Source organism: Microtus ochrogaster, chromosome X, assembly GCF_000317375.1.
Source record: "Microtus ochrogaster isolate Prairie Vole_2 chromosome X, MicOch1.0, whole genome shotgun sequence".
NCBI classification, from domain to species: Eukaryota; Metazoa; Chordata; class Mammalia; order Rodentia; family Cricetidae; genus Microtus; species Microtus ochrogaster.
The window spans coordinates 55,286,134-55,310,171 of NC_022026.1; the positions used below are offsets into that span (position 1 = coordinate 55,286,134).

The 24,038-nt window shown below is 39.4% G+C and overlaps 1 protein-coding gene across 1 annotated transcript in view; it reads right to left on the reverse strand.

Annotated features, from left to right (window-relative positions):
- Positions 1-3,982: 3,982 nt before the first annotated feature.
- The window catches only part of Foxr2 (forkhead box R2), a 91,434-nt gene continuing 71,378 nt past the window's right edge, over positions 3,983-24,038 (reverse strand). The window contains exons 3-5 of the mRNA XM_005358907.2: positions 10,468-10,585; positions 8,259-8,327; positions 3,983-5,417 (exon numbers count right to left, since the gene is read on the reverse strand). Of these exons, the coding sequence (XP_005358964.1) occupies positions 4,013-4,921 (909 nt within the window). The 5' untranslated portion in view covers positions 4,922-5,417; positions 8,259-8,327; positions 10,468-10,585 and the 3' untranslated portion in view covers positions 3,983-4,012. The remainder of the gene's footprint in view (positions 5,418-8,258; positions 8,328-10,467; positions 10,586-24,038) is intronic.

A 24,038-nucleotide genomic window follows, 5' to 3' on the forward strand; every position in this document is an offset into this window, starting at 1 on the left:
GTACTTTTCATAGTTGTCTCACTGACGCTATCACCCAGCCTGGCTGGTTGGCTTCGTGGCCGTGAAGACATAGGAAGCTGGAGGCTTAGCTCTCCAGCCCACTTCTCCCTGTTCTGGACACCTCAAACACCTGTCTGGCTCCTCTTCCATTCTTGAACCTTATCCTGGTCCTGTTACCCCCTCCTGAAACCTGAGATCATAGTAGGCCCTGTATCTGTTCCCATCATCATTCAAGAACACAATTCTGTGGCGGCACACGCTTTTAGTCCCAGGTGGTGGTGGCTCACACCTTTAGTTCCAGCACTCAGGAGGCAGAGACAGGCGCATCTCTGTGAATTCGAGGTCAAAAAGCAAATTCTAGGAGAGCCAGAGCTACACAGAGAAAGCCTGTCTCAAAAAAAAAAAAAAACCTAACAAACAACAAAGTACGCAACTCCAAGGGCTGCCAGGGATCCCAACAACTACTCTTGCTCCCTGCTGCCTTCCCTAAAGATTCACTCTTGGCCGGGCGGTGTTGGCGCACACCTTTAATCCCAGCACTTGGGAGGCAGAGGCAGGCAGATCTCTGTGAGTTCGAGACCAGCCTGGTCTACAAGAGCTAGTTCCAGGACAGGCTCCAAAACCACAGAGAAACCCTGTCTCGAAAAAAAAAAAAAAAAAAAAAAAAAAAAAAAGATTCACTCTTATGGGACCTCCCTGAGCAGAACATTGTCTTAGGAAAACTTGACATCATCAGGAAAGAGCTGGTAATTAATATCACAGTACCATAGTATCATTTGTCTCTCTTGCCTTCGTGCCAGAATGCTTTGATGTCAGTGAAGTAACGTACTACTTGAAGGGAAAGTGCAAGTTTCAGGGCAGGTGAGAACCCACTGGGGAAGCAGCAAATCCTTTTATGAAAATGATTTAAATGACATAATGGTTATCTTGACATGGATAATAAGAGAAACAAGTCTTTTGAGAGAAGAAAAAACTAAGACACTAGTGGTGACACAGAAAGGAGTTGCCTGCTGCTTTCAAATGTTCCCAAATGCAAGAGCTTGAAACTTAGGTGATGGCAGGGATAATATCCAAAGGTATTTTGCCTGGCGATATAAAGAACTTGTGAGATCTAGAAAAATTAAAGGTGGAGATTTGGTAGATTTAACAGAAATCCTTATACTGTTTTTTATAGACAACGAAGATGACAAAAGCTCTCCAGGTTAAAAAGTAAAGCATGGGTTGGGGGGAGATGGCTCAGAGGTTAAGAACACTTCCTGCACTTCCAGAGGCCCTAAGTTTGATTCCCAGCACCCACATGGCACACAGTACTGCCTGTAATTCCAGTTCCAGGGGATCCTAGGCCTCTGGCCTCCCAGGGTACTGCATTTGTATGCACATTCCCCCACCTATATCATTAAAAATAATAAAAGTAAATTTTAAAGCATAAAGCGAGGAGTATAAACGTGCTACTTACCTGATTCTTATTGAAGGCAATTCTCAGTGCTGAGGGATGGCTAAGAGGGTTAAAGTACTTCTTGGTCCAGTGAGAGGCCCAGAGTTCAAATCCCTAAAATCTTACACAAATACCAGATGAATGTAGTAGCTTGCCTATAATTCCAGCCTCGGAAGCAGAAGAAAGGGCATTCGCAGAGTGAGCTAGCAGGCAAGGTTAGTCGAATTCATGATACCTGCATTTGAGTGAGAGACTAAAGCTCAGTGTAAAAGGTGAATGAGTGGCTGAGGATGATTCCAGATGTCAACCCTGGGCGTCCATGTGTGTGTGCCAGCATGCACACGGGGGGAATGGTAAGTCTTAATATGAGACAAACGAAACCTATAGATAACACTGTTTAGGAGAACATAATCCTATGCCAACTGTGTATCTGTTTTTTCCATTCTGTTTAACTTCAAAGGGCTCAAATAAATAAGAGAAACTCAGTGACTCTGGAATCATCTGAGGAGAGTGACTGCTTCATTCATGGAGCCAGAGCAGAAGGAAGGATCAGAGCCACTCCAGGGATGGAAAACCTAAAGGTGTCAGGTTGCAAACAATGGTTGCCTTCCTAAAATGGATCTTTCTCTCCATAGGAAATGTACAAAGAGGGTCTATGAAGAGTGTCGCTTGTGGAAAGCACAGAATGGACACATCAGGGATCATGCTTATAAGGAAAAGGCTTCCGAGTTTCAGCAGAGCATCTTCCACTCAGAAGTGTCCATTTTGTGAAAGCCCAGAAACAAACATCAAGTCTTTTAGCTAGAAAATGTTATTATTTCCAGAGTGTCCTGTCAACATTTTCAAAGTAACTATGTTACAGAAGCAATATTTACAATTACTTTCAGAAATAATTTTGTTTGATTATTCACCCTTCGCAATTAAACCTAAGCAGTTTTGTGTCTACTGTAGTAAGTCATTAAAATCTCCCTTATTATAATCATATTGAATTAGCTGTCTTTATATTGTACAGACATTTTAATATTCTCATTGAATACTTGGCAACTAAATACATATTTAAAAGCTGTTTTCTAGATGTTAGCATATATTTAAAAATGCATTAGCACAAAAGAAATTTAATGAACTTAGTACCTACAAAAATGAATTTTGAAATTAGAAAGCCACAAGCTGAAGTATTTGTTATGTTGGTATTTTATTTGTGCTTTTTAGCAATGTACAAATTATGTCTTTAATACTGTAGAGCCCTAAACACCAAAGTACAACTTACAAGCTGTTTGCTTAGCTTTAATACAGTGACGCAGGGCTCTAGTGTATGAATGTTCCTAGAATTCGCCAAACACTGGCCAACAGGATTCACACTGTTGCCCCTATGTTTCTTCACCAGTTTATGTGTTCAGCGAATTCCTGTTTATTCTTCAACCCTAACTCAAAAGGCACTTCAATTTTAATGCTTTCCTGTTTCCAGGAAGGACGTCTCCCTGTTTCCATGGCAACTTCCCACCTCTTTTGAATTACACATAAATTATCTAGGCTTCACAAATATGTGTTTGCATTTAACACCTAAAGATGGACCTTACATTTTCTCAAATAAAGTTTGGTGAAAAACACGAATGAGCACCATACATTGTCATCATAAAGCTTAGAATTAATACAGAAGCAATGTAAAGACTTTCAATATTCAAACAAATAACAGCTGCCTGCATTTGTCACTACAAGAGCTGGATAGCAAGAGAACAAAGCTGTTACGTCACTCCAAAAGAAGATGCAATCAATGAATGATAGAGGGGGATATTTAAGTCTCCAGACTTTAAACAGCAAGTCTAACTCTGTTTATGCACATATACCTTCACATGGCACCCAAGGTTCCCATAACCTGGGTTTATTTTGCATTTGTTCTTTATATTTCACAGTTTACTCCAATAAATATAACATGCTCTTCTATCCTTAGCTTGTCTGCCATCGTTCCTAAGATTTTCTGTCTCTGTCCAAAGCACAGAGCAATTGCAGCTGCCGTGGAACTTTCCATCATTCTACATCTGGATTTAATCTCTGCCCTATCTGTAGCTGCCTCTGACTACTTAACGGTGGCTAGAGATAGGCTTGGCACTAATCAAACAGGGTAGGATTACAAATAAGTGAAGGTTAGTCCGGTACAGTAAGCAGGGCACTGTTCCAGAAAGTGAGCAATTGTACTTCAAAGGTGAAAGAGGAGGATGGGGAGATGGCTCAACAGTTAAAGTGCTTGCCATGCAAGCAGGAGGAACTGCGTTCAGATCCCCAGAGCCAAACTGGGTGGGCATGAGGACCTGCTTACAATCCCAGCCTTTGGAAAGCAGAGACAAGGGATCCTAGCAAGCTGGCTAGTAAAACGAACAGTATCTATAAGTTCTAGGTTTGACTGAAAGACCCTACTTCAAGGAATAAGGTGGAAGAGCAATGGAGGAAAATTCTTGATGTCAACCTTGGGCCTCCACACACATGTGCCCACACATACAAAAGCATGCATACGCACACTTACACACACACACACACACACACACACACACACACACACACACACACGAAAAGAAGAAAACATTAAAGTTGAAAGAGAAGGTCTATCAGTTCTGGTTGGCGCATGCACTGCTTAATGCTCTCCTTTCGAGCATAGGCCAAGACACGGGTGTCCTCCTGAAAGAAGCGGTGTCCCTCGTCAGTGAGTTTCCAGAGGAAAGCACGAGGTTTTCCATCTGTCTCCTCCTCAACCGGGGCTGGCACCTTTTCAAAGCAGGTCAGGGAACAGAGATTGTGGCGAATGGTGTTTTTCCAGCCTTCTGGTGCAGTCCGGAAATAGGGGAAATGCTGTCGAGTAAAATTGTAGATCTGTTGCACATTGAGGCCACAGGAAGGGCTGCTTTTTAATGCTAGGGCAACTAGATGGCTGTAGTTGAGAGGAGGGCGTGGCCAGGACTCCTTGTCCTGGAGTGGATCAAGGTACAGTGTGTGCTTCTTGGTGTATTTGTTAGAGGACGTGCATCCCTGTTCCTCAGTCTCCTCGTCTTTGAGATCAGGGCCAGTGGATAAAACGGGCAGCCTTTGTTGCTGACAACGCTCAGTGCGGAGAACAGACAGGGACTTTAACACCCTCTGAGTCCCTAAACAGCTAGACTCGTCAGTCTTTGGGATTGGTGCACTTGGCAGAACTTTATAACTGGGATTTGGAACCTCTTTGCTGTTGGCGGGGTACACAACGTTGGGATTCACCCACATCCACAAGCTGGGTTCTGTGGGAGGATCATCATCATCAGGATTGGGTTTCCTCTCCTGAGGCAGCGCTGGTGGTTTTAGCAGTTGAACTTTGTATTTGACAAGACACTGCTCAGCGAAAGAGCACTGATCTGTGGTACAAGGCAGGAAAAATTCATTCCCCATGTCCCATTCCAGCATTCCGGGGACTTGACCATGGAGACTGTACCAAAATTCCTGATCGTTTAGCCTTACATCCATCTTTACTAGAGAGATAGATGGAGGAAAACTTTCAAACTGTAAAGTCTCTCTGGCACTTTGGAAAGTTTTTGTTTGTTTGTTTGTTGTTTCTGTTTAACACACGATGTCTCAGCTATAAATGTCATCTATCAGTTGGCACTTTGGAAAGTTTTTGTTTGTTTGTTTGTTGTTTCTGTTTAACACACGATGTCTCAGCTATAAATGTCATCTATCAGTTGGCACTTTGGAAAGTTTTTGTTTGTTGTTTTTGTTTTGGCTAGGGCACTGTTTAACACACTATCTCTCAGCTATAATGTCATCTATCAGTAGGCCTGCTGGGAGTGCTCTCACGAGGACACTGATACTTCATTGATCAGAAGTCTGGCTCAGAGAAGCCTTAGCTCTCTGGAACACGGCTCAAAACAGTAACCAAGAAGATCATTTTAGCAGAAAAACCTGCTTTCCAACTTTTCCAAGTGTTTTCTCACCGTTGACCCCAAAATGTGTCTTGATAGCTCTGTAAGATAACATGGTACATATTATTAACCCTATGTCATAGATATGGGAAATGACATTTACAGAATATTTAGAACTGCATACCTAAATAAATATAGGATAGCTGGATCTATACTCCTTTCTTAGCCTTTTACAATACCCACGGCATGCTGATCTATCCAATGTACTACATAAAGTAAGCACAAAACTGAGTTGTAGACTATATTTGTACCTACAAGAAGGTTGCCCATTAGACTCACACTCAAGCTATTTTCTGTACTCTTCTGACTGCAGGCTTCTACTTCTCCAGCTTGCCTTCCTAGGCTATGGCTTCTAAGCTGTACTTTAAACACAGCATTAACAAAGGTTTGCTATATCATCTGAGAGCTTACCTTCCATGTAGGTTCATGTTAAGGAAATTCTCAAGAAGAAACAACAGAAAGGTGCCACTTAGCCAGTCTCAAAAAATCTATAAAGTATATGATTTCACTAAAAGCATTATACAGGACTATATCAGAAAAGGTTCCAGCAAATGACCATGGCAACTACTAAAGGGCATTAATTCCCTATGCTTTCCTATTTTCTGGTACTAATTTGGTCAAAAATATTGTTCGCATAATCACCTAGAATGACTTTTCTATTGCACAAATATAAGAATTAACAACAATAGCACGAATTGACAATATTTGTTGAATTCTGTAAGTATTTTACATGACTTAGCTCTATGCCAAAAATTACTCTATGAAATAAGCAATCATTCTTCCCTTATGTAGTAAAAACTTCTAAGAATAAATTACACAGCTAGATAATGGTGAAGCTGACGTTCAAAGCTATGTAGAGCTTGTGCCTTTACTCACTGTATTAATTTCTGTTGATTCTGTATCACAATACAGAACCCTACAACGTAGCTATCGTTTTAGTATCATTGCTTCATAATTCATGTGTCAAAAGTACTAACCAGCTAGGATTTTCACTATATCTTTCTCCTGTGTCTGTTTGATCAAGAGCTTCTCCATAGAATGCCCTTCTCCCAAGCACCTTGGTTTAGCTAATACCTACTCATCATTTAAGTATTATTTATTGATTGTGTGTGAGAGAAGGGGGGGACATTCGTGCCATTATGTCTGTAGAGGTCAGAGGCAAACTTTGTGGAGTTGATTCTCTCCTTCCACCTTTATATTCATTCCAGAAATATATCTCAAGTCATGGAGTTTGCACAGAAAGCACCTTTATCCATTAAATTGTTTTGCTGGACCCCTACTCATCTTTTAAGATTGAAGAAATGTTGCTTTCACCTCCATATAAATGGATCCCTTTTGCAGTAGGGCACTGGCCTGGAGAAAGCATGGAATAGAAACTGAAATATTTAGATTGTGCCAATTTCCAGACATCCTGGCAATATCTGAGTTTTTCAGCAGCCCATTGTTCTTTAAAGGCAGGCTTTACTGTTATAGAATGTCTCTTTCATCTTTAGAGAATAGAGCCCAATTTTCAGAGTTCCTAATAAAACGAGTTCATTACTGTGTATTCTTGTGTAGGTGTGCACAGGTGTGTGTGTATGTGTATGTATGAGAGAGAGAGAGAGAGAGAGAGAGAGAGAGAGAGAGAGAGAGAGAGAGGAAGGGAGAGAAAGAGAGAGCACATTTGCACATGCTAGAGCATGGAAATGGAACTCAGAGGACAGTTCGCAGAAGTTAGTTCTCTCCTTTCCCTGGAACTCAGGTCATTAGGCTTGGCACCAAGTGTGGTTACCTACTGAGACATCTCATTAGCCTGAATTGCTGGGGTCAAAGGTATGAGACACCACACCCAGCTCCTTCGATATTCCAAAGCACCCCTCTGCCCTGATATTGCTTCTCATCTAAAGAACTGGTAAACGTGGTAGCTAATGTTTTAGGTCATAAAAAAAAATCCTTTTGCTATTACGAATCTCCTGAATTGTTTCAATAATGTCAGAGGCAGTATTAAAAGAATGGAAAACCACCATCAAGGGGCTTCCATAACTAAATTTTATTTTTTGAACACATGTATTGTCATTAATTAAAACTATTTTAGTAAAAGACTGAGTATATGATAATATACTCAAAACTTATGAAAAGAACAAATATTTCAGAGTAGTTACGGTTCGCTATTTTTATATAGCAAAATGCATGAATATTTAAGCATATGCAAATATAGATATATACTTGTTTCTGTAAGTGGCTAACCAGGAAAGAACATAGGAAAAGCAATGAGTTAATCATAAATTATTTTGGAAAAAACAAGTATCATATCAATGGCTGTTATGCATAAATATTTAGATTCTGTAAAGTTCAAGGGTGCCCCAAAATAGAAAATGAAAATCTGTCCAGTCTTTGTTTTTAAAACCAGGCACCCAAGTTCTGGGGATGTCATTTTGCAGGAGGTGCCTCTTTCTAATTCATACAGAAGAATCATTTATTAACCAGAAATCACACGCGTGTAGAGAGGGACTCACACATAACTAAGAACTTGGAAGAATGATAAACACTGATGGATACACATAAAAATCAGGTAGAAAAAACCCAATAGATGAAAATGTATTTTAAAGAAGAGAATAATCAAAAAAGATTCCATCCCTTATCTACAAATTTATGAAAATTATAATGAAATGGAAATAGTGAATTTATAAATCTGAATAATGCTAAAAGACTAAATTCATAGTAAGAGGTCAGGATAATGGGGATTACAAGCCACGAATAAACTAAAGAATGCCTCAGTTTTGATGAAAACAAGTTGCAAAGAAACAGCTCTAAGAGATACAAATGAACTGCTGTTCTGCAAAACTTCCAACCCACTGCACACATTTCAATACCTATGAGATGAGCCCAGAAAATCAGTTTACCTTAGCAAGGCTGAGATGTGTGTTTTAGGTAGTTGGGTAAAGTCAATGAAATTCAAAAGAAGTAAAATCCTGAAAAGACATCAAAATAAAATAAGTATAACATTAAACAGAGGAGGAAAAGTACAAGTGTAGGAATAAAAACAAGTTAAACCCACTGTCTATATCTTGTAGTAGCCTTAAAAGGAAGCATGCGATGTATTTTTAATTGCTGTATTTCTGTAGACTTCACATGCTTCTTAAGCAGTTTAACTTGCTTCTAAAAAAAGCCACATTAATTTGTAATTACTGTTTATAACCTTTAGGATAGTCAGTTCATCAAAATTGATAACCAATGTTTAGATGGCCAAGCAAAGGTGGTTTAAAGATAGTTTAAACATCTGGTTCATGAGCTACTTGAATTTAATAAAGTTGAGCAATAAGCAAAACACAAATAGTAATGCGTTGCCCTCAGTGTACAAAAAGCATGTATAAGAATTTATTATTTTACTAGTTTTTCTTTCTAGCAATCAGATTAAAGTTCACATCCATGTACCAAAATTGGTGGTGTTTGGGGATGGCAAGATGGTTCAATTGATAAAGACACTAGCCGTCATGTTCAATGGCATGAGTCTGATCACTGAGAGTCACATGATGGAGCGAATTGACTCCAAGAAGCTATCCTATGACCTCCACATATAGGCGTGATCTGAACACCCCCCATATAAACAAATAAATGCAAGAAAAGTCACAACAGAATTGAATTTTGAACACAATATAGGTATGTTTGAAGCCATGTTTGTAAGAAACTATAGTAGTCACTGAGAATAAATTACTGTCATTTTATTCATCAACTTATCTCTGCCATGACATGCTAAGTTTCCTCATCTATGAAATAAGCATAATAAGAAACTTATCCTTTTGGGTTGTGGCGGCAAACACCTTTTATCCCAGCACTTGGGAGGCAGAGGTGGGCAGATCTGTGAGTTCAAGGCCAGGCTAGAACGAGTTCAGGACAGCCAGGGCTGCAAAAGAGAAACTCTGTCTTGAAAAAACAAAAAGAAAGAAAGAAAGAAAGAAAGAAAGAAAGAAAGAAAGAAAGAAAGAAAGAAAGAAAGAAACCCCAATTAGTCACTGATATAAAATGAAACAATGTAAGTTAATTTATAATGTATATTAATACCTAATTTTAATGTTTGACATATGAAGTTCCATAAATATAAGATCATATTTATGTTATTCTTTTGAAGAGAAGTATAAGTTCTTTAAAATATTTTTAAAATTTATTTTATTATTTATTTCTCTGTGTGTGTGTGTGTACATGTAAGTCCACATGTGTGTAGGTGCCTTTGGAGGCTGGAAGAGGCTGTTGGAGCCTCTGGAACTGTAGTGGCAGGTGGTTGTAAGCCTCTCTATAGGGATGCTGGGAACCAAATTTGGATCCTCTGGAAAAACAGCATGTGTTATTAACCACTGAATCATCTCTCCAGCCTGAAGTATAGGCTCCTAATCATGAATGTTTCATACATAAACCATATTGGAAGATAAGAAGAACTGGTTATAGAGACTATACGGGGAAATATTCTTGAGAACTGGTTTTAATGTTTAATTTTAAAAGTTCTTTGAACTCTGCATTATGACTTCAAAAGTCTCAGACAAATTTTTTATTCATTTTAACACTTTGAAAGTCCTAAAATTATTTCCTAACTTATTTGTAATGTCTTTTAAATTAAAAGACAGCCTGAAGGCTAATAGCTCCTTTATCTCTTACTACTTCTCTTCTAAAGTTATGGCCTCACCTTCCTGGATAAGCAAAAGAGGTTCTATGAAACAAAACTAAAATTAAATCAAATAAAAAACTTGTCTAGATAAGTATCCTGGGGCAAAGGTGACAGCATCCACTGCAAGAGTCTGTTTTATAATAGGTATTAAATGACTTGTAAGAATATAGAGTACATAGAAAAGTGTCGGGCTCTTAGGTCTCGTACATACTTCACTCCACATCATCTGTTTTTTGTCATTTTCAAGAGCATTTTCAAAGCAGCAACCATACATTAAATATCTACATGTATGGTAGCCAGTTCAACTTGACAGAGTGATCTCACATATTTTGGTAAACCCCTCATTTTTGCTTCAAACATATAAGGAATAAAATTGCACGGAGAAAGAGATACATCAGACAAGACAACAAATCTCAGAAACTTTACACAGCTGACATCATTGACTTGCCGACCTTTTGAACACCAAGCAGGAATTAGAAGTCCAGAGTGTGGCAGTAATCCTCCCAGAATCCTCCTCCTGACATCCAGCAGTGTATTGAAAGTTTGAGTGCCAGCAGGGAGCAACCAAAACTGTTTTAGGAAGAAATAGAGTATGTGTTAGATATTGTTCATTGTGGAAGAATACATGTGCAGAACAACTTGGAGAAAGACTTATTTTGGCCCCAACAAACTCCAAAACAAATCTTTGTGCCTGAGTAGCTGAACTCTGGAAATACTTAAATAGGTGTGCCCTATCCTACCAATTCTCTCCTCTAAACAGTATTTCCAATCAACTAAAAATCCTTTGCATTCTTGACATGTAAATGGGTGGGGTCTGGCCAATTTCTTAGATTCCCACAAGTCATTGTTCCTATTGCTGTGATGCAAATTACTTGACTTCATTTTAATTGTCCTAATTCTTAAAGCACCCACAATCTCCTAAACTTCAATAGGCTCTTCTTTTCTAGGTAAATACCGAGTCTGTCCAACTTTTCCAAATCTCAATGCTAGTATGCCATAAAATTTCCTCTACCGTATTAGTCCATTGCATTTTAACCCAGTCTTCCACAAAGTCTTAGGGTATAAGATAAAATGCACATAAGTTCTTTGTCAGACTGAATGCCCTCTGGTCTAATTCCCAATACAGTGCTTGTGGCTACCTAAAGCCTCCTAAACATAGTCTTCCCTGACTATATTTATATAAGCACCCTCATCTGGGAACCCACTTCTACTACTTATTATACTCAGCTTACAGTGTTTTATGCTTTCTCTAGCTGGTATGACCAATTTACAAAAGTTCTCAAAAACTGATTCCAAAAGTCAGGAAGGAGAGAAGAGGGGGGTGGGGGAAACACCTCTGATTATACAACAGGAACAGAGAGTGAGAGCCCTAGCCTGGACTCCACTGCCTTTCTCCCTTCTCCAATCTTATTCCATTTTCAATGCAAGTCTATGTGATGGAATGGTACTACCTAAAAGATGAAGTCCCTGTACTAAATCGTTTATGGAAATGCTATCATGGAATACCCAGTGTACATTACTGATCTCTTAGATGCCCTCGAATCCAATGAAGTTAACAATCAAGATTAATCATCACAAGGAGCATAAACTAAAGAGTAAAGGTATATAAGAATAAAAAAATCAAGTTTTAATTAAAATTAGACTGAAAACCCCTCCCAAAATACACAAAATTTATTAATAAGAAAACTTAACAACTATACAATGCATACATTTCCAAAACCATTATACAATAAATCCATCTACTTATGATATTTGAAAATTGGATATATTAAAATGTATATACAGAAAGGAACATATACATAAATGAGAAGGAAGTCATTTAAAATGTGAGAAATCACTCAGTGAGGTGGTTCAATGGGCAAGGTACCTGATCTCAAGTCTGATAGCTCAAGTTCAATTCCCAAGACTCAAAAGGTTGAGGAGTGATCTATCCCCACCTACACAAGCTTTGTGCCACCATTGCCTTAGCGTATCTTGTAGGCAGGACACTATTGTAGATCAAAGGGATTGTGGCTGGCTTGGTGTTTACATTTCTTGTTTGGTAGCCCTCAGAGTATTTTCCTGTACCAAAGATGCTGGAACATAGGGGTGAAGGCTCTATGTGGGCACCTGCTTCACTTCTCCATGGTCAATGAGTTCTGTTGGTGTTGTCTTCAACAATGGGACCTTGCTGTCAGTTTGTGGAGAGCAACCTATAGTTTTGACAAGCTTCATTTGGCAACAAAAGATGGCCAGTTGGGACTCTGTCTCCCCCATTATTTGTCTATTTCATTTGACTCGCCTTCATATATGTGTATATTTTAGGAGGCTTCTACTACATTAGGTTTCCATACTACCCCTCAAATGGTCCTTAATTTAGTTGTCTCTTCCTGTATTCCCTCCCTCATTTCCCTCTCTGTTCCCTCTTCCCATTTTATCCTCCCATTCCAGCCCACCCCAATTCATTCATAACTCTCCCATTTGCCTTTCCTAATGAGATCCATCTGATCTTTATAGTCCCTTATTTGATACATGCCCTCTGTGGTTCTACAGATTGCAGCTTGATTGCCATTGACTTAACAGCTAATATTTGCATATAAGTGAATACATTCCATATTCTTTTTTCTGGGTCTGGGATCCTCACTCAGGGTGAATTTTCCCTAGTTCCACCAATTTACCTGTTAATTTCATGATGTGTAAATATATCACATTTTCTTTATCAGTTCTTCTGTTGATGGCTATCTAGGTTGTTTCCAATTTCTGGCTATTATGATGACAGCAGCAATGAAAATGTTTGAACAAGTGTCTCAGTGGTAGGATTAAGCATCCTTTGGGCATATGCACAAGAGTGGTATAGTTGGACTTTGGGGTAGATTGATTGCCATCTTCGCGAGGAACTACCACCCTGATTTCCGTAGTGGATTTACAAGTCTGCACAATCACCAGCAACAGAGAAGTCTTCCTCTTATTCCACATCCTTGTCAGAATGAGTTTTCACTTTTGTTATCTTAGCCATTTTTAAAGGTGTAGGGTGAAATCTCAAAGTAATTTTGATTTTCATTTCCCTGATCGTGTTGAATCATGTTGAACATTTATTTTAGTGTTTCTCGGTCACTTGAATTTGTTTTTTATGAGAATTGTGTTTAGATCTGTACTCCATTTTTAAATTGGGTTGTTCCTTTTCTTGATAATTAGTGTTCTGAATTCTTTATATTTTAGATATTAGACCTCTATCAAAAGTGTAGTTGTTAAAAAAAAATCTTTTTCCATTCTGTAGGCTGCCGTTTTGTCTGACTGACGGTGTCCTTGGCTGTGCAGCTTTTCAGTTCCATAAAGTCCCATTTCTTAGTTGTTGACCTTAGTACTTGTGCTAATTAATGGTGGTCTGTCCAGGAGTCATTTCCTGTGCCAATGAATTCAAGGCTTTTCCACTTTCTCTTCTATCAGGTTCAGTGTAACTGGATTTATGCTAAGGTCTCTGATGCACTTGGAGCTTGGTTTTGTGTAGGGTGCTAAGTATGGATCTCTCTCTCTCTCTCTCTCTCTCTCTCTCTCTCTCTCTCTCTCTCTGCATCACTGTACCTGCAGCTATCCAGTTTGACCAGAACCATTTGCTAAAGGTGCTTTTTCCTCCAGGGTGTGTTTCTTGCTTTCTAGTTAAAAAAAATCAAGTGTCCATAGGTATGTGAATTTGTGTCTGGGTCTTCAGTTCGATTCCACTGATTGACAACGTCTTTTTTGTATGTGCCAATACTGTTTTTAATTGCTACAAAATGCTGTTTTTATTACTATAGCTCTGTAGTACAACTTGAAATCGGGGATGGTGGTAACACCTCCAGAAGTTCTTTTATTGTACAGGATTGTTTTCTTGTTGTTGTTTCCATATGAAGCTGAAGACTGTCCTTTCAGATTTGTGAAGAATTGTGTTGGCATTTTGAAGGAGATTGCATTGAATTTGTAGATTGCTTTTGGTTAGGATGGTCAGTTTTACTGTATTAATTCTACTGATCCATAGGCATGAGAAAGCTGTATTAATTCTACTGATCCATAAGCATGATAGATCTTTCCATCTTCTGATATGTTTTCAATTTTCTTCTTCAATGTCTTGAAGTTTTTTTATCATACAAATCTTTCACTTGCTTGATTAGAGTTACCCTAAGATATTTTATATTATCCGAGACTATTTTGGAAGGTGTTGTTTCCCTGATTTTTTTCTCTTCTGTCAATCATTTGTACATAGGAGGGCTACTGATTTTTGTGAATTAATTTTGTATTCAGCTAATTTGCTGAAAAGTATTTTCCAGTTGTAGGCATTTCCTGATGCAATTTTTAGCGTCACCTATGTATGTTATCATATCATCCGCAAATAAAGATACTTTGACTTCTTTCTTTCCATTTGTATCCACTTGATCTCCTTCAGTTGCCTCATTGCTCTATCTCAGACTCCTGGCTTTTAGCATCTTCATTGAAAAGCCAGGTGTAATTCTAATAGGTCTGCCTTTATATGTTACTTGGTCTTTTTCCCTTGCAGATTTTAATATTCTTTGTTTTTTACATTTAATATCTTGAGTATTATGTCTCAAGAGGACTTTCTTTTCTGGTCCAGTGTATTTGGTGTTCTGTATGCTTCTTGTACTTTGACAGGCATTTCCTCCTTTAGGTTAGGCAAATTTTCTTCTATGGTTTAATATTTTCTGTGCTTTTGTGCTGGGAATCTTCTCCTTTCTCTATTTCTATTATTCTTGCAGTTGTTCTTTTGAGAGTGTACCAGATTTCTTGAATAGTTTGTGCCAGAAGTTTCTTAGATTCAACTTTTTTTGTGTCTTCCAATCCTGAGAGTCTCTCTTCCATCTCTTCTATTCTGTTGCTGAGGCTTGCCTCTGAGGTTTCCGTTCAAGTTCCTAAATTTTTAATTTCCAGATTTCCCTCAGTTTATGTTTTCTTCATTGTTTCCCTTTCCACTTTTGGGTCTTGAACTGTTGTTTTAGTCATTTCCTTCCACTGTTTTTGTTTCCATAGATTTCTTTAAGGAATTTATCCGTTTTCTCTTTAAGGACCTCTAGAATATTCATAAAGATTGTTTTAAGGTCTTTTTCTTGTGCTTCAAGTATGCTGGAATATTCAGGGGCTGCTGTGGTAGGGTTGCTGGGCTCTAGTGGAGACACATTGCCCTGGCTGTTATTGATTTTGTTTTTATGCTGGAGTCTCAGCATCCAGGTTAGGGAAGATTGTAGTGCTGATATCTGGTCTTGTCTTTGTTGGGTGGGTGTTTTGTTCAGTTTCTGGTTCCTCTTTGGTTCCTAGAAGAGTGTGGTGGTTGTTTGTTGCCCTGTAGGAAATTTATCTGGGGTCCTGATAGGTGTGGCCATCGGGGTCTGGGGGTGGGGAGCGGGTTTCCAATGAACATGTGTTTCTGGGTATTGGGAGCTGACATGTAGGGATGGAGATAGGCTAGCGGAGGTAAGGGGGTCCACAGGAGGGAGAAAGGCAGAATCTTCCACCAAGGTCTGCTTAGTCCCCTAGGAATGGCGGTAGAGAGTGAGGGGAAGTCACAACAAAAGATCTGCAGTTGCGCTGGGGGTGTGACTGGGGGACCGTAGAGGAATGGAGGGAGAGGTGGAGATCTGCAGTCAGAACACTGGCTTCCCAGAGTAGGCTCCCAGGGAGGACCTGCAGGTGTTGGGGGATGGGACAAAGCAATGAGGGGAGGGAGAGAGAGTAGGAGAGGAAGATCTGGGTGATCACTGGAGATGGGGGGAGAAGGGGGAAGGGAGGCTGCAGCAGGTGTTCTCCAGCAGAGCCGGGAATGAGGCTGGGGGGATTGGATGTAGAGGAGCAGAGGGAGCGGTGAGGAGCTGCGGTCAGTCCACCTGTTTCTCTGGCTGTGCGTTCCCAGGGACTGCCTGCTGGAATTAGATGCTGGGTTAAAGCAATGGGAAGAGGGGAAGAGAGAGCAGGAGGGGAAGATCTGTGGGATCCTCTAGAGATGGGGGCAGAGGGGAAAAGGGGGGCTGCGGCAAGTGATTTGCTCCAGAGCTGGGAATGAGACTGGGGGATTGGATTTGGAGGAACAGAGGGAGAGGTGGGGATCTGCGGTCAGCCTACCTGCTTCCCTGCCAGGAGTGGCCTTCGGGTTCCCAGGGAATGCTTGCCCGAGTTGGGGTCTGCGATAAAGCACTGAGTCAGGCAGGGAGCTTAGGAGGGCACGGTCTGTGTCATCCAGTGGAGATGGGGGCGGGGGAGGGAAGGGAGGCCTCAGCAGGTGGTTTGCTGCAGAGCTAAGGCTGAGGCTGGGGGATTGGATTTGGAGGAGAGTGGGGATAGCTGAATATCTGCAGTTAGCCTACTTGCTTCCCTGCCAGGAGTGGCCTGTGTGTGTCCAGGGAGTGTCTGTTGGAGTTGGGGGCTGGGATAAGCATTGATTGGGGGGAGGGAGGTTAGCAGGGGAAGATTTGCACGATAGACTGGAGATGGGGAAGAGGGGGGAAGGGAGGCTGCAGCAGGTGTTCTGCTGAAGGGCTGGGGCTGGGGGGGTTGGATTTGGAGGAGCAGAGGGAGAAACAAAGATCTGCAGCTAGCCTATCCGTCTCCCTGGCATGAGGGGCCTTCGAGTTCCCAGGGAATGCCTGAAGGACTTATATTCTGACCTCCGTATGTACAATGTGGTACATACATGTGCACACACAAGTGTTTGTGTGTGTGTGCGCGCATACAATAAATGTAACACTTTTTTCCAATAGGTAAATGAAAATGTCTTGGTCACAGAAGAGATCAATGAATGGGAAATACCAGTACTCATGGACTCAGTCTATATATAGTAGGAATCATAACAATATAAAAGCACTGTCAAGAGAAATGGAGGCTATACCGAGATTATGGAGCATCCATCTAATAGGCTCTTTAGAGGAGTGTCAGGTGAATGATGAAGAATGAATAACTGAAAAGAAAGTCCTGATAATTCTCTAGATTTAAGTAGTGACATTATTTTCATATATAAATGAGCTGCATAAAACATCTACTTACTCCTAGATGCAGTGAAAAAAGACCTCATAACAGAAAAGAAAGAAATAGCGGGAAGGGCTTATGAGCTATCGTGGTCCTCAGAATTTTGAGAGGTCAGACACCTCCTGACATGTTATTTATCTAAAATAATCTTCTCTCCACATTTACAGGATTATTTCAAATGAACTCATCACAATGATGAAGAAATGGGTTTTACAATGCCTTTAGAAGCCAGACTTCAGAGGAATGCGCCTAACTAAAGAGATGACAATTTAACCTTAATCTGCTGCAGCAGCGAAACAATAGTAGACACTGGTGCTGAGGCTGTGGCAGAAGCGGACTAATTAGTTATGTTAAGACTTTAATTGTTAAAGCCAGAGTGCAGGCACAAAGCCACCGGTTTCTTTTGCAACGTAATGATGGCACTGGAGATTGTAGCTCTGTTTGATGCAAACTTGCTGTGTAATTTGGAGAACATGCAGATACCAATACTTCTTTTCGTTGAAGATTTTTCCCAATAGTTCATACAGACTCTACTGAGACCTTTCTGCACTAAGATGTTTGAATACTTGACTCTACACAGAAGGTGCTGAGATCTCTGTGTAGGATGCTTACTACAAAGTACTGCCGCCTTCTTACACATTTACAATTAGAAATAATACCTATAATGCATAGAATGTACATATTCAGTTTGGTCGATTTTGAAAAATGGATGCATATATGTAAATGCCACCCAGAATAACTTTTAGATCATCTGTCTAGCCAGAGAGGATTTTCTTATTCTCTTTGTAGTCTGTGTTCACTCATCCTCACAGTTCATTTCTAGCTTTTATTGCTACCGATTACTCGTGTCTTATGTAAAAAGAATTATACAGTGATGACAACAAACAGTAAAAATAACCTTACGAACCAGTTGAGGGGTTCGAAACCCTTTCTTTTAAAGGCCCATCAATTACACTGGGGCAGGTAACAGCGGATGCTAGAAATATTTGAAATATTGAAATGAAATAACTTAGATCTTTGGGTTTTTTTGAATTAGTCAAGTGTGAAGACAAAATAAAGACATTGTCAGAGGTTTCTTAGAGATCACCACTACGTGCAAAAATATACAATAAGTTTTAGCCATAAGCAAATGAAAACAGAGAAAACAGATGAAAAGAGACAAGTTATGTCTAACACTTTATGTAGGAAAAAGAAAAATATAAAAATATACAAAAATGAGAAAGAATTAAATAGATGATTCAAACATACTGAGGACACTGTCACAGTTAGTCAATAGGACAGGATTACTGACGGCTCTGATAGAACTTTGTACAATTTGGTATCCATTTATTTATATATCTATATATACTAAGTTCAAAATAATAAGAATATAAATGTCATTTATAAAATCCAACCAGAAGAGGGTGACTAAGAAGCCAAGAAAGAAGATGAAAAACAGAGAACATATACAATAATATAAATGAGTGAAAGATATATTAATAAACAAAATAATCCAAACAAATTAATCCCACTGAGTAAAAACCAAGATAATCAAAAGATCTTTTTTTAAACATTTCCATAAAATCAGTTTGTTTTGTAGTTTTAGCTAAAAGTGTCCTTTTTAAGAGCTCAATTCATCTAGTATTCATAGTTTTTCATACAATGAATTTAAATTGCTTTTTAAAAAACACCAAGAACTGCTTGGAAATCGGGGGGAGATGTGTTCAAGGTCAGAACTCTTCACTGGCAGGTGCTGGTTGCAATTCATCCATGTTTCTTCACCGTTAGCTTTTTGCTTTCACTTGAACATTGATACTTTGTAGTATCTGGTACTAAGAGTAACTCTAAACCATTTATTTAAAAACTTTTTTTAATAATTATTTTAGGGGCTGGAGAAATGGCTCAGAGGTTAAGAGCACTGGCTGCTCTTCCAGAGGTCCTGAGTTCAATTCCCAGCAACCACATGGTGGCTTACAACCATCTGTACTGAGATCTGGCGCCCTCCTCTGGCATGTGGGCATACATTAAGGCAGAATGTTGTATACATAATAAATAAATAAATCTTAAAAAATAATAATTATTTTATTTTTAGATTTATTTATTTATTATATATGCAGTGTTCTGCCCATATGTATCCCTGCAGGCCAGAAGAGGGCACCGGAGCTCATTACAGATGGTTGTAAGCAACCGTGTCATTGCTGGGAATTGAACTCAGGATCTCTGGAAGAACAGTCAGTGCTCTTAACCACTGAGCCATTTCTCCAGCCCCCGAAGAGTAACTCTATAATTGAATTTTGCACTGACCATATAGGAATCACTTCTAGTCTACAATGTACCTCAACTGCAACTTCATCTTCCAGATTCCTTGACACAGAATATGGTTTTTATCATTAGCCACAGCTTCTATATTTTATGAGGAGAGTTCCTGAGGGTTATTTTTTTGTTTTCTCTCTTCTTTCTCTGTGAATGTCTAGATTACACTAGGCAGCAAACCTACTGAGAACGTTTGTTTTCAGTCCCTGGTATGTTAATGTGAACCCTGATTATGCTATTTAATCAGAACTAAGAACTACAGTTTTTCATGTTTTCCCCCTAAAATTCTACTTTCTTCTAGCAGTTGGAGTATTCTGGAAGGGTTATAGCTATCCTAACCTCAAAAATGTCCTGTCACTTACTATTACTGCTCTCAAGTAACTTTGGAAAAACAGAATGGGAGGCAGTAGGCTGATGTGGGTAGGAGGTTTTCTGCCATTTTTTCAAGCTTCAGTCATCCCTTGGCAAATAAGATTTGCCTTTAAAATAAATAATCTGAGCAGAGTGCTTGAGCTAATCATGAGATCAATGCTACCCAAGGTATTCTTGCTAGGATCTCAAGAGGAGAGACAGTGTGCTTAAAAATTGGGATTCAATTACTGTTCCTACAGAGGCAGAGGCAGGCGGATCTCTGTGAGTCTGAGGCCAGCCTTTTGGTCTACAGACTGAGTTCCAGGACAGGTGACAAAGCTACAGAGAAACCCAGTCTCAAAAACACAAACAAGAAAGCAAGCAAGCAAACAAGAACATAGAGTGTAATTTTTCATTCTTGTCTCCTTTTCTTTTCTTGTTTTGTTTGTTTCTTGAGACAGGGTTTCTCTGTGTAGCCCTGGCTGCCCTGGAACTCATGCTGTAGACCAAGCTGGCCTGGAACTCAGAGATCTGCCCTCCTTTGCTTCCCATGTACTGGGATTAAAGGCTAAAGGCATGCACTACCATCGCTGGCCAGCCTGTAATTTTTCTGATTTGTCGATTTCTGGAAGCATCAAATGGATCATGCTATCTGCTCAAGTTCACACACAGCTAGTCAGTCATTGGCGTCTTCCCTTTCTATCTTGACATGTGGATCGTTTCTACATTTCAGGTGTTTGCTGTACATCTTCATAAGGTAGCAGGCTATGACTTGTAAGCATCAGGTGGCAGTCCCATTATCAATTACAAATTAGTCCGCATCTAGAGGGATCTTTTTTTTTTCCTTTGGTTTTTCGAGACAGGGTTTCTCTGTAGCTTTGGAGCCTGTCCTGGAAATAGCTCTTGTAGACCAGGCTGGCCTCGAACTCACAGAGATCCGCCTGCCTCTGCCTCCCGAGTGCTGGGATTAAAGGCGTGCGCCACCACCGCCCGGCTTAGAGGGATCTTGATCACACAAATCTGTCATACATTTTCCTGTCTCAGAGGTGAAACCAGCATATATCTATAACAAACTTGGTACCAGTGTGACTTGCTGTGCCAAGCTGCAGGCAAACAGCACCAATGGTCCTCCCCTCCTGCTGAGGCTGATAGTGCAGGCCCCACACCAGGTCTGGAGTCCCTGGTCAGGCTGGTGCAAGCACAAGCTGAGACCAGGGTTAAGCAAGTCACTGCCCTACAAGAAGGCCAAAAGCAGGTGTTCTGAAGCCACCACGGAGCCTGCACATCTAACCATAGGCTACATCCAGAGACCATAACCATACCTAAAAAGATTTTTGGAACTGAGTTATAGCCTATTAAAGCTACTCTTAATAAAAAGCAAAAATTAACATATTAAAAAGATGTGTATTATTTATGGATGTGTACTTGTGCATGTATCTGTGTGTATATGTGCATGTGTATGAGAACATGCTCTGAAGCTAGAGGTCACTATTAGGTATCTTTATCATGTCCTAGCCTTAAAAAATACATATATGTAGGTAACAGAAGTTAATGAAAGAAATAAAAAGCTCTATCAGCCAGGCAGTGGTGGCACATGTCTTTAAGTTCAGGCAGAGACAGGCAGATCTCTGTGGGTTTAGGCCAGTCTGGTCTACAGAGAGAGAGGATAGCCAGGATTACATAGAGAGACCCTTTCTTGAAACAAAAAAAAAAAAACCAAAGAAAGAAAAGAAAAGAAAAAAGCTATACCAAAACAGAAATAGGACATGTAGCAATATTATAAGGGAAATACAATAAGAAGTAAACAATATCAATAATAAAAAGAATGTTCCAAAAGCTGAAGAGATGGATCAGCAATTAAGAGTATTCGCATACTTCTCTCCCATAGGACTTGGGTTCATTTCCTAGCACTTACATCAGGAGGCTCACAACTACCTGTAACGGTGGTTCTAGAGGATCCACCATTTTCTGGCCTCCATGAGCACCTGGCATGAACAGGGTACACAGAAACTCATGCAGGCACACACAAGTACATATAAAGAAAATTAAATGTATGTTTGCATTTAAAAAGGAGTACTCCAGGCTGGAGAGATGGCTCAGAGGTTAAGAGCGCTGGCTGCTCTTCCAGATGTCCTGAGTTCAATTCCCAGCAACCACATGGTGGCTCACAACCATCTGTAATGAGATCTGTCACCCTCTTCTGGCATGCAGGCATACATGGAGGCAGAATGTTGTATACATAATAATAATAATAAAAAGAATGCTTGCAAAAAAAGGAGTACTCCATAACAATGAAGAAAACAATAAGCTATGTATTTGAATGCATGTAAAAACTAGGTAAAAGTGTATGAAGCAAAAGTGATAGAAAGCAAGCAGATATTTACACAAACAAGCCAAAATTCAAACCCCTATGCTGAACAGATGAAGAAAAATAATACTGGGAAGATTTGAAGAATGCAATTGAAAAGAGTGGAAAGAAACAGAAAATGAGAATTTAAGAAAATTTTAAGAATTTACAAGAATTTGCCATAAACACAGTGGAATTTTAAAAACATTGAACAATCTATAGCACACAAATGCTTCATTGTTGACATGAAAAACGTCATCAAATGCAATCATAATGAAGTGATGCAGGAGAATTGTCTGTATTCTGTCAATCATGTTATAAATGATTGGCCAGGCAGGAAATATAGGTGGGAAAACCAGACAGGAATTAGAAATGATGTAATGAGAACAGGAGAATTCTGAGAAGGAGGAAGTTGATTCCTCCCACTCCTGCCCAGAACACCAAAGCATCAGGATGTATTCTGCCCCACTGATAAAAGGTACTGAGCCACATGGCTAACATAGATCAGAAAAATGGGTTAATCAAGATGTGAGAATTAGCCAGTGAGAGGCTAGAGCTAATGGGCCAATCAGCTTATAATTTATGGAGACCTATCTGTGATTTTCTTTGGGGAGTAACAGCTGGGAATATCGGGTGGGAGGACAGAAACCACCAAAAACAAGCAGGTCCCCGTTCGTGTTACAATGAAAGAAACAAACAAACAAAAAACATGCTTAGAATCTTCAAAGTCTTCTCATTAAAATGATTGGGAACTGGAAGTCATTATGTTACATCCAGATGAAGAAATGTGAGTGTCACATTTTTGAAATTTGAAAATTTTCAAATGCAGAAGCCAAAATTGTTTGCCTAAATGTAAAGCAGGGACAGCCAAAAGTGGAGACATTGAGTGGATAAACAAGAATGTATTCAATTAGCTCATACTGAATATATGTGACCTTACAAGTCATTAATATCATGTACTTTATACATAAACAAAAATATATGATTAAAACCAATTTATGAATAAAATTCTCATCAGTGAAAAATATCCGGAATGAAAATCACAACATATTCTAAGCTCAAAAATAAAACATGGTATTCTAATCTTTTGAGATGCAATAAACTGATATTCAGAAGGAATTTATAGTTACAAATGAGCAATTGCTTTGAAAACCCAAACACATCTAATATCAGTGATGCCTCCTATCAAAAGGGAGGAAAGAAAAAAATCAAAACCATAAAAGTTGCCTATAATAATGAAAAGCTATATACTATGCACACACACACACACACACACACACATATATATATATATATGCTCAGTCTTGAAAAAAAAAACAAAATCTTTTAAAGATAATCCCAATATTGTAGAGAAAAGGAAATACTTAAAGTTACAAAAAGAAAGTATAGTAAAGGGATTTGTCATACCAGTGACCAAGACTTGTTATAGATCTAGACTACAACTTAGCCATGTTATTAATGGGGAAAGACAAAGAAAAACACGAGTCCACAACTAAGTCCTATGAAAAGCACTCTGTCTCCTTAGCACTCATTCCCTACCATGCTATCAAACTATTATCTGTTACCTAGGTCCATTAGACAGTAAGGTCAGTGGGGACATTTATCTATTTCAATTAGATATCCCTATTGCCTAAAAAATGTGGAGCCTCAATATATATTGGTTAATAAATGAAGACACAAGTGTAAGATAATCAAAGCTAGAATTCTTCTTAAACTACAAAGAAAAGGATGCATTGTGTACTTGAAGTAAGGAAGGACTTCTGAGAAATAGACAACAATTCAATTACATAAAATTTAAAAAATCATGGGTACTTGAAGACACCACAAAAATGTAAATGAAGGGTAGAAATAAGCTACTAAATTCTTGAAGAAAACACAAACAGGATGACCTAATAGACTCGGGAATGCATATAAGACTTAGGAACACATTAAGGACTTAAGACCGGCCTTGGGGTGAGTTTCTGGACCCGTGGCGCCAGCCTGGGACGGGGAGCTCAGAGGTTCCGTGGCCCCCTAGCCTTCTTGGGCTCTCTGCAGGGCTTCTACTCC